Below are 10,923 nucleotides of genomic sequence, written 5' to 3' on the forward strand. Positions count from 1 at the left end.
GAGTGTGTGTGTATCTGAGTGTGCGTGTGAGACTGCTTGCGGGTGTGTGAGAATGTGAGTGTGTCTGCACGTGCGAGTACGTTTGTGCCAAACTGGTGAGAACAGTGCATTCTGTACATCAGCTGACATCGGTAAAACCATCGCCACAGAACACACCTTTCCACAACCTTTCAAGATGCACTGACCATCTGAAGAGCATCTCACTCAGATGAAACCGTGCCCCCCCCCCAGGCCCTAACCCTGAAGTTCCCATGGCTAACCCACCTAATCTGCACATTCCCTGGACACCACAGCACAATTGGTGGATTGGCCATGCTAAATTCCCCGTAGTGCTCAGGGATGTGCAGGTTAGGGTGGATTGGCCATGCTTCATTACCCATAGTGCTCAGGAATGTGCAGGTTAAGGTGGATTGGCCATGCTAAATTACCCATAGTGCTCAGGGATGTGCAGGTTTAGGTGGATTGGCCATGCTAAATTACCCATAGTGCTCAGGGATGTGCAGGTTAGGGTGGATTGGCCGTGCTAAATTACCCATAGTGCTCAGGGATGTGCAGGTTAGAGTGGATTGGCCATGCAAAATTACCCATAGTGCTCAGGGATGTGCAGGTTAGGGTGGATTGGCCGTGCTAAATTACCCATAGTGTTCAGGGATGTGCAGGTTAGGGTGGACTGGCCGTGCTAAATTACCCATAGTGCTCAGGGATGTGCAGGTTAGGGTGGACTGGCCGTGCTAAATTACTCATAGTGCTCAGGGATGTGCAGGTTAGGGTGGATTGGCCATGCTAAATTACCCATAGTGCTCAGGGATGTGCAGGTTAGGGTGGATTGGCCGTGCTAAATTACCCCATAGTGCTCGGGGATGTGCAGGTTAGGGTGGATTGGCCATGCTAAATTGTCCCATAGTGTTCAGGGATGTGCAGGTTAGGGTGGATTGGCCGTGCTAAATTACCCATAGTGCTCAGGGATGTATCCGTGGAATCCACACTCCAGAGTGCAGTGGATGCCGGGACATTGAGTACATTTAAGGAGGGATTGGGATACTGCGTTGCGATTCTGATCTGCTTCCTATCGGAAGGATGTGAAACCTGAAAGGGTTCGGAAAAGGTTTTACACGGACATTCTTGGAGTTTGGGCGACAGGGAGAGGCTGAACAGGCTGGGGCTGTTTTCTCTGGAGCGTCAGAGGCTGAGGGGTGACCTTATAGAGGTTTATAAAATCATGAGGGGGCATGGATAGGGTAAATAGACAAGGTCTTTTCCCCCTGGGGTGGGGGAGCCCAGAACTAGAGGGGCATAGGTTTAGGGTGAGAGGGGAAAGATATAAAAGAGACCTAAGGGGTAACTTTTTCACACAGAGGGTGGTACGTGTATAGAATGAGCTTCCAGAGGAAGTGGTGGAGGCTGGTACAATGACAACATTTAAGAGGCATTTGGATGGGGATATGAATAGGAAGGGTTTGGAGGGATATGGGCCGGGTGCTGGCAGGTGGGACTAGATTGGATTGGGATATCTGGGGACAGCATGGACGGGTTGGACCGAAGGGTCTGTTTCCATGTGTGCGACTCCACGCCTCAGCCATTTTGGAGAGTCGATTAAGAGTCACCCAGGCTGGAGTCACGTGTAGGCCGGACAGGGTTAGGAAACCGCTCCCCCCTCCCCAATCCCCCGCCCCCACCCGGAAGACTTTGACGACCTGCGGTGCGTGACCGCGGTGAGATCGCCTTACCTGCCTAACGCATCGCGAGCGACCGGTCGTCTGTTGGGTGCGCCCGTCGGCAGAGGCAAACGTGTTCATCGCGAAAAGCTGTCGCCGATGTCCGGTCTTGTGTCATCCCGAACGGTTGGATTCATTCGCCTCCCCCAGCCGCTCCCTGCCTGGACTCCCCACCGGGACGGTCTCCCATGAACCCTAACGGTCTGAGGGGAACAGACAGAGAGAACATTTCTTCAAGGGCCGCACGGCCTTACCTCAGTCATCTCAGACCCTGGTGGGAGGAACGGAGGCTGGTTTCACACTTTGACAGAACTCATAATCAACAGCATTGAGCCACAGAGACGTACAGCACGGAAACAGACCCTTCGGTCCAACCCGTCCATGCTGACCCAGCTGTCCTAAGCAAATCTAGTTCTGTTTGCCATATCCCTCCAAACCCTTCCTATTCACATACCCATCCTTTTAAATGTTGCAATTGTACCAGCCTCCACCACTTCCTCTGGCAGCTCATTCCATACACGTACCACCCTCTGGGTGAAAAAGTTGCCCCTTAGGTCTCTTTTATATCTTTTCCCCCCTCTCACCCTAAACCTATGCCCCTCCAGTTCTGGACTCCCCCACCCCAGGGGGAAAAGACCTGGTCTGTTTGCCCTATCCATGTCCCTCATGATTTTATGAACCTCTCTGTCCCTTTGTCCTACCTCTTTGAAGATAGGGTTATAGCAACATGGAAAATCAGGACAGGAGTCGCCAATCCAGCCCCTGCTCCACCATCCAATACGGTGATGGGCTGATCATCCAGCCCAGCGCCCTGTTCCCACCTTCACCCACCTTAGCCCCAAGGACTCTACAGGAGATTCCGCCAGAGCGCGTCTTTCGCCAACGTGAACCGGGTGAGCACTCTTTCGAAAACGCAATGCGATTCCATCGCCAAAACTCTCAGTGCGTTTTACATCGCGGAGTTTTTGTGGGGTTGGGCAAGGACACAACGGCCGCAGAATGTCACGGAACAACCTGCCTCAAACCCTTTCTTGGAAAGACAAAAGAACCTTCCAGAACAGGGACAGGCCCTTCGGCCCTCCTGCGCCGATCCAGCTCCTCCATCTTAACCTGTCGCCTCTCTTTCTGAGGGGGTGTATCCCTCTGCTCTCTGCCCACTCTGGATACATCATCAATGACGCTATCGTGCCCACCTCTACCACCTCTTGAGCGGCACGGTGGCACAGTGGTTAGCACTGCTGCCTCACAGTGCCAGGGACCTGGGTTCGGATCCCGCCTCAGGCGACTGACTGTGTGGAGTTTGCACGTTCTCCCCGTGTCTGTGTGGGTTTCCTCCGGGTGCTCCGGTTTCCTCCCACAGTCCAAAGATGTGCGGGTCAGGTGAATTGGCCATGCTAAATTGCCCGTAGTGTTAGGTAAGGGGTATATGTAGGGGTATGGATGGGTTGCGCTTCAGCGGGTCGGTGTGGACTTGTTGGGCCGAAGGGCCTGTTTCCACACTGTAAGTAATCTAAATCTAAACCACCCTCCAATGGCAGCGCGTTCCAGGGACCCACCACCCTCTGCGTGAAGAACTTTCCACCCAATATCTTCCTTAAGCTTTTCCCCCTCTCGCCTTGAACCTGTGACCCCTAGTAATTGAGTCCCCCCACTCTGAGGGGAAAAAAAGCTTATTGCTATCCCCCCATGTCTGCTGCACCACTCATTGTCAACCTCAGACAGGTTCCCCCCCCCCAACCTCCACCTTTCTAATGAAAACAATCCTAATCTCCTCAACCTCTCCTCGTAGCTAGCTCCCTCCACACCAGGCAACAGCCTGGTGAATCTCCCCTGCACCCTCTCCTAAGCGTCCACGTCCTTTTGGTAATCTGGCCAGCAGAACCATACGCGGTATTCCAAACCCGGCCGAACCAAAGTCTTATACAACTGTAAACTATCAATGTTTTCCCTCAACTGCTTTTTGCGGGGGGGAGGGGAGAATTCCACAGGCCCCCCCCACCCCACAACTCTCTGGGAGAAGACATTTCTCCTCATCTGAGTCCTATCCTGAGACTGTGACCCTCTTCCCCTCCCCTCCCTCCAGTTCTGGACTCCTCCTCACCTCCCCAGTCGTCGGGAATGCCTTTTACCCCGGCTTGTTCCCTATCGAATTCGAGGTCTCCCCTTCCTCTTGGGGTTGGGGGAGGGGAAAGGCCTGAGTGTAACTCCAGCCCAGAGCTAGCAAAAAAAACACACACACACACACACACACACACACACACACACACACACACACACACGTCATTTTAGATTAGACTTACAGTGTGGAAACAGGCCCTTCGGCCCAACAAGTCCACACCGACCCGCCGAAGCGAAACCCACCCATACCCCTACATTTACCCCTTACCTAACACTACGGGCAATTTAGCATGGCCAATTCACCTGACCCGCACATCTTTGGACTGTGGGAGGAAACCGGAGCACCCGGAGGAAACCCACGCAGACACGGGAGAACGTGCAAACTCCACACAGTCAGTCGCCTGAGTTGGGAATTGAACCCGGGTCTCTGGCGCTGTGAGGCAGCAGTGCTAACCACTGTGCCACCGTGCCGCCATTGAGCTGTGCAAATTGGAAACAGACCCAGGTTGGACCGAAGGGTCTGTTTCCATGCTGTACATCTCTATGACTATCTATGACTCTATTGTCCATGCCCACCCAGGTATCCTAACCTAATCTCGTCCCAGCATTTGGTCCATATCCCTCCAAACCCTTTCTAATCCATTCACCCATTAACTGTTGTCATAGAGATGTACAGCACGGAAAAGGACCCTTCGATCCAACCCGTCCATGCCGACCCAGATATCCCAACCCAACCTAGTCCCACCTGCCAGCACCCGGCCCATATCCCTCCAAACCCTTCCTATTCATATACCCATCCAAATGCCTCTTAAATGTTGCAATTGTACCAGCCTCCACCACTTCCTCTGGCAGCTCATTCCATACACGTACCACCCTCTGTGTGAAAAAGTTGCCCCTTAGATCTCTTTTATGTCTTTCCCCTCTCACCCTAAACCTATGCCCCTCTAGTTCTGGACTCCCCCATTCCAGGGGAAAAGACCTTGTCTAGTTACCCTATCCATGCCCCCTCATGATTTCATAAACCTCTATAAGGTCACCCCTCAGCCTCCGACGCTCCAGGGAAAACAGCCCCAGCCTGTTCAGCTTTTCTCTATAGCTCAAACCCTCCAACCCTGGCAACATCCTTGTAAATCTTTTCTGAACCCTTTCAAGTTTCACAACATCTTTCCGATAGGAAGGAGACCAGAATTGCATGCAATATTCCAACAGCGGCCTAACTAATGTCCTGTACAGCCGCAACATGACCTCCCAACTCCTGTACTCAATACTCTGACCAATAAAGGAAAGCATACCAAACACCGCCTTCACGATCCTATCTATTTGTGAATACACACACACACACACACACACAGAGGAACACATACAAATATACAAATACACGCATGGGTATCTGCACAGACAAATACACACACAAGCACACACACACACACACACTCATGAATACATGCAAACACACACAAACATATTAACATACGCACAGACACATGCATAGAACATTCCGGTACAGTACAGACCCTTCGGCCCCTCGATGTTCCACTGACCTGTGGAACCAATCTGAAGCCCATCTAACCCACACCGTTCCATTCTCCTCCATACGCCTATCCAATGACCATTTCAATGTCCTTAAAGTTGGTGAGTCTACTCCTGTTGCAGGCAGGGTGTCCCACGCCCCCTACTACTCTCTGAGTGAAGACACTACCTCTGACATCTGTCCTGTATCTATCACCCCCTCAATTTAAAGCTGTGTCCCCTTGTGCTAGCTATCACCATCTGAGGGAAAAGGCCCTCACTGTCCACCCTATCGAACCCTCGTATGTCTCTGTTAAGTCACCTCTCAACCTCCTTCTCTCTAACGAAAACAGCCTCAAGTCCCTCAGCCTTTCCTTATAAGACCTTCCCTCCCATCCCAGGCAACATCCCGGTAAATCTCCTCTGCACCCTTCCCAAAGCTTCCACATCCTTCCTATAATGCAGTGACCAGAAACTGTACGTAATACTCCAAGTGCGGCTGCACCAGAGTTTTGTACAGCTGCAGCAAGACCTCATAACTCTGAAACTCAGTCCCTCTCCCGATAAAAGCTAACACACCGTATAACGCCTTCTTAACAACCCTGGGTGGCAACTTTCAGGGATCTGGGTACCTGGACACCGAGATCTCTCTGCTCATCCACACCACCAAGAATCTTACCATTAGCCCAGGACTCTGCATTCCTGTGCAAATACATGAATACAAACAGACATGCAGAGACACACACACACACACACACACAGGCACGCATGTGCACACACAGGTGTGCATACACACATTCACACAGACATACATACGCACAGACACACACAGAGACATGTTCTCACACACTCACGCAGACACAGAGACATTAACACTCACACACACAGACACATACACACACGCACACACTCACACAGACACATTAACACTCACACACACAGACACATACACACTCAGATACACACACTCACACAGACACACACACATCACACAGACACACACACACATATCACACAGACATACATCACACACACACTTAAGACACACACACACACTCAAGCAGACACACACTCAGACACACAGACACATCACACACACACATGCAGACACACACACACAGACATACACACACACATTCATGCAGACACACACACATTAACACTCACACATACACACAGACACATACACACATGCAGACACATACACACACGCAGACACATGAACACACTCAGACACACACAAACATCACACACACACACGCACTCAGACACACACAAACACACACACGCACTCAGACACACACAAACACACACGCAGACACACGAACACACACACGCAGACACACACACACACACACACTCACAGGAAGGATACAGCATGCATGGCACACACCACCCGGCGGTAACACATCCCGAGAGACAGCGTGCGCTCCCTGTTCCCTCCCGTCTCTGCACCGGCCGACACCTCACCCTCTAACACCGCCTTCCAGATACCACCCCCCCCTGCCGCCGCCAGCAACTGTCCCCCTGACACAGCTCCGGCCGCTCGAGCCTGTTGCACGCCTGCCACAGGGACGGATGACCGCACCCCTCGGCCGCGTTGCCGTGGCGACGGTGAGGGGCAGGGTCTCCGCGCCGAGCCAACGCAGCCACCAGCAGCTCACAGGACTGCTGCAGTCATTAAGCCCTTTTGTGTTCAGTCAGGAGCTGAACAATGTGGAGGGGAATGAATGACTGCACCTCTCTCTCTCTCTCGGCAATGCAGCACGGGCTGAATTAACATTTCACCCGCGTCTGACTGGACCCAGCGCAACGTGGAAAGACCACCTCTGAGTTATATTTCCATGTCCAACCCCTCTCCTTCCCTGCACTGAGGGGTAGGGAGAGGGGGGAGATTTTCAGCTCCCCTCTGCTCACAGGGGGGCGAACAGAGTCCATTTGGCCCTCGCGTCTCCTGGTGAGGATTCCTGGCCCACTCGGTTCACTAACCTCCCCTTCCCCCTCGCGCCACGTGCAAGGATCCACCTCCATCGAGCTACCCAAATTAATAGGGTTCTTAAAAAGACCTAGGTGTGTTGACCTTTCATGAGCAGGGGGATTGAGTTTAAGAGCCGCGAGGTTATGCTGCAGCTCTATGGTTAGACCACACTTGGGATCTTGGGTTCAGTTCTGGTCACCTCATTCCAGGGAGGATGTGGAAGCTTTAGAGAGGGTGTGGAGGGAGGGGGGAGATTTCCCAGGATGCTGCCGGGACTGGAGGGCAGGTCTTAGGAAGGAAGGTTGAGGGAGTTAGGGCTTTTCTCATCGGGAGTGAGGAGGGATGAGAGGTGGACAAGATGGTGAGAGGCACAGACAGAGTGGATAGCCAGAGACTTTTCTCCAATGGCGATCACGGTGGGGGCAGAGTTCGAAGGTGATTGGAGGAAGGTTTCGGGGAGATGTCAGAGGTCGGTTCTTTACACAGAGAGTGATGGGAATGCACTGCCAGCGGGGGGAGTAGTGTCAGAGACATTAAAGCAACCACTGGGTAGGCCCGAGGATGGCAGTACAATGATGGGTGTGTAGGCTAGTCTAATCTTAGAGGAGGATAAAAAGCTGCCACAACATTGAGGGTCGAAGGGCCTGGACTGTGCCGTACTGTCCTATGTTCATTCTTCAAAAGGTTCCAATTTGACTCACTTCCTTTCTTTCTTCTGTCGATTCACTCACAGAATGAGAGCTATCGCTGGGCTGGACTAATATTTATTGGCCAGAGGGCAGTCAACCAGGCGTCGCTGTGGGTCAGGGGTCACGTGTAGGCCCAGACCAGGTCAGGGCGGCCATTTCCTTCCCTGAAGGCCATGAGTGAATCAGGTGGGGTGTTTTTCTGACAATCGACACGGGGCCATCATGAGAGTTTTCATTCCAGATTTTCACTGGATTCGAAGTCTGCCGTCGGCTGTGGTGGGATTTGAACCCGGGTCCCCGGGATTCTGGATTAACCGGAGGCAGCCATAGTGCCACTAGGCCATTGCTTCCCCCGTGTTATATTTCACCATCTATCCTTTCTCCCCGAAGCCGGTGACTTTCCGAGAGAAAACCGTCTCCCCTTATCTCAGTCTTTTTAAAATCGCTTCTCCTCCCTGCCCCCACCACCACCTCCCCAACGTTCAGGCAAATTGAGGGCTTCCAGAGGATGGATTTCATGGGAATGGCAGGAAGGGAGGTGGCAAGAGATTGGACAATAGGGGATAGGACAGGTGAAAGGCTGAATCGTCTCCTCCTGCAGCGTAACAAGGCTGAGTCTTGGGAGTTCATAACGTCTCAGAGAAAAGGCCCTTCGGCCCATCCTGTCTGTGCTGGTCGCCAGGCAACCATCTGATGCTGAGCCCCACCTCCTGGGCCCATCGGCTTGGCACGGCGAGTGCATAAGTCAATCCTTCTTCAACGAGATGGGGGTTCAACTACTAAGAGGCCTTCTCGCTGTCTCCTCTCAGCTTCTACCTCTCGAATCCTGGTAGATTCTCAATGGTGCTCACCCTTCACCTCCAAAGAACCCAGTACCATCCAGCCTCCCTTCAGTGCGGAAACGTTCCATCCCAGGCCACATCCTGGTGAAATCCCACTCTGTCCCATCCTTCCGATAATGCAGGCCAAGAACTGCACACAGTTGTGGTCCATGTTCTATTCAATGAGCAGGTAAGAACATGGCAGCAAAGATCCAATCTTTCTCTCTCTCTCTTTTTTTTAAGTCTGTTTGTCATTTATACAAATGACTTGGATGAGAATGTACGCGGCAGCATGGTGGCTCAGCGGTTAGCACCCCTGCCTCACGGCACCAGGGACCTGGGGTTCGATCCCACCCTCGGGTGACTGTCTGTGGGGAGTTTGCACATTCTCCCCCCCCACCTGTGTCTGCGTGAGCACCCTTCGGGCGCTCTGGATTCCTCCCACAGTCTAAAGATGCGCAGGTTAGAGTGCATTGGCTGTGCTAAATTGCCCATAGTGTTCAGAGATGTGCAGGTTAGGGTGGATTGGCCGTGCTAAATTACGCATAGCGTTCAGGGTTGTGCGGTTAGGGTGGATTGGCCATGCTAAATTACCCATAGTATTCAGGGATTTGCGAGTCAGAGTGGATTGGCCGTGTTAAATTACCCATAGTTTTCAGGAATGTGTAGATTATGGTGGATTGGCCATGCTAAATTGTCCCATAGTGCCCAGGGATGTGTAGGTTAGGGTGGATTGGCCATGCTAAATTACCCATAGTGCTCAGGGATGTGCAGATTAGGGTGGATTGGCCATGCTAAATTACCCATAGTGCTCAGGGATGTGTAGGTTAGGGTGGATTGGCCATGCTAAATTACCCATAGTGCTCAGGGATGTGTAGGTTAGGGTGGATTGGCCATGCTAAATTACCCACAGTATTCAGGGATGTGTAGGTTGGGGTGGATTGGCCTTGCTAAATTACCCATAGTGCTCAGGGATGTGCAGGTTGTTGTGGGGGGGGTGCGGATTAGTCAAGGGTAAATGTAGAGTAATAGGGTGGGGGAATGGGTCCAGGTGGATTACTCTTCGGAGGGTCGGTGTGGACTTGTTGGGCCGAAGGGCCTGTTTCCATACTGTCGGGGGATTCTATAGAAGACACGGTTAGTAAGTTTGTAGGCGACATAAAAATTGGTGACATCGTCGATAGTGAAGAAGATTTTCCCAGAATACAATGGGAACTTGATCAAATGGGTCAATAGACTGAAACATAGCTGATGGAGTTCAGTCTGGATAAGTGCAATGTATTCTGGTCCAATAAACCAGGGTAGGACTTGTGCAATTAACGGCAGGGTCCTGGGTAGTGTTGGAGATCAGACTCGAGAGTGTGGCGCTGGGAAAGCACAGCAGCATCCGAGGAGCAGGAGAGTCGACGTTTCGGGCATAAGCCCTTCATCAGGAATGGGTCGTGTTGTCGAGCAGAGGGAGCTGGGGGTTCAGATACATGATTCTTAGACACTCGCGTCGCATCTCGACAGGGGGTTAAGAAGGCGTTTGGCACACCTGCCTTCATTGCTCAGACCCCTGAGTATTGGAGTCGGCACGTCATGTTGGGGTTGTACAGGCCATAGGTGAGGCCTCGTCTGGTGCACTGTGTCCAGTTCTGGTCTCCCTGTTATAGGAAGGATATTATTAAACTGGAAGGGGGGGACTCAGAAATGATTTACCAGGATGTTGACGGGAATGGAAGGCTTGAGTTTTTCTCACTGGAGTTCAAAGTTTGAGGGGTAACCTATCGAGATTTTTGAAATCGTGGCAGGTGTGAGAAAGGGAGCACATTTTTAAGGTGGAGGAGTTAAGGAGGGCATGAGGGACAATTTTATTTTTACCCAGAGGGTGGTTCAAGTGTGGAATGAGGAAGTGGTGGATGCGGGTAGAGTTACAACGTTTAGAAGACATTTGGATAGGTATTTAAGCAGGAAAGGTTTGATAAGATTAGATTCCCTACAGTGTGGAAACAGGCCCTTCGGCCCAACAAGTCCACACTGATCCTCCAAAGAGCAACCCACCCAGACCCATTCCCCTACATTTACCTCTTCACCTAACACTACAGGAAATT

General features: G+C 51.9%; 1 protein-coding gene across 1 annotated transcript in view; it reads right to left on the minus strand.

Moving 5' to 3' along the window:
• LOC132836851 (zinc finger MIZ domain-containing protein 1-like) overlaps positions 1–10,923 on the minus strand; it is a 91,578-nt gene that overhangs the window by 76,435 nt on the left and 4,220 nt on the right. The window contains exon 2 of the mRNA XM_060856387.1: positions 1,728–1,918. Coding sequence (XP_060712370.1) covers positions 1,728–1,796 — 69 coding nt within the window. The 5' untranslated portion in view covers positions 1,797–1,918. The remainder of the gene's footprint in view (positions 1–1,727; positions 1,919–10,923) is intronic.

This window comes from Hemiscyllium ocellatum, chromosome 48, assembly GCF_020745735.1.
Source record: "Hemiscyllium ocellatum isolate sHemOce1 chromosome 48, sHemOce1.pat.X.cur, whole genome shotgun sequence".
NCBI classification, from domain to species: Eukaryota; Metazoa; Chordata; class Chondrichthyes; order Orectolobiformes; family Hemiscylliidae; genus Hemiscyllium; species Hemiscyllium ocellatum.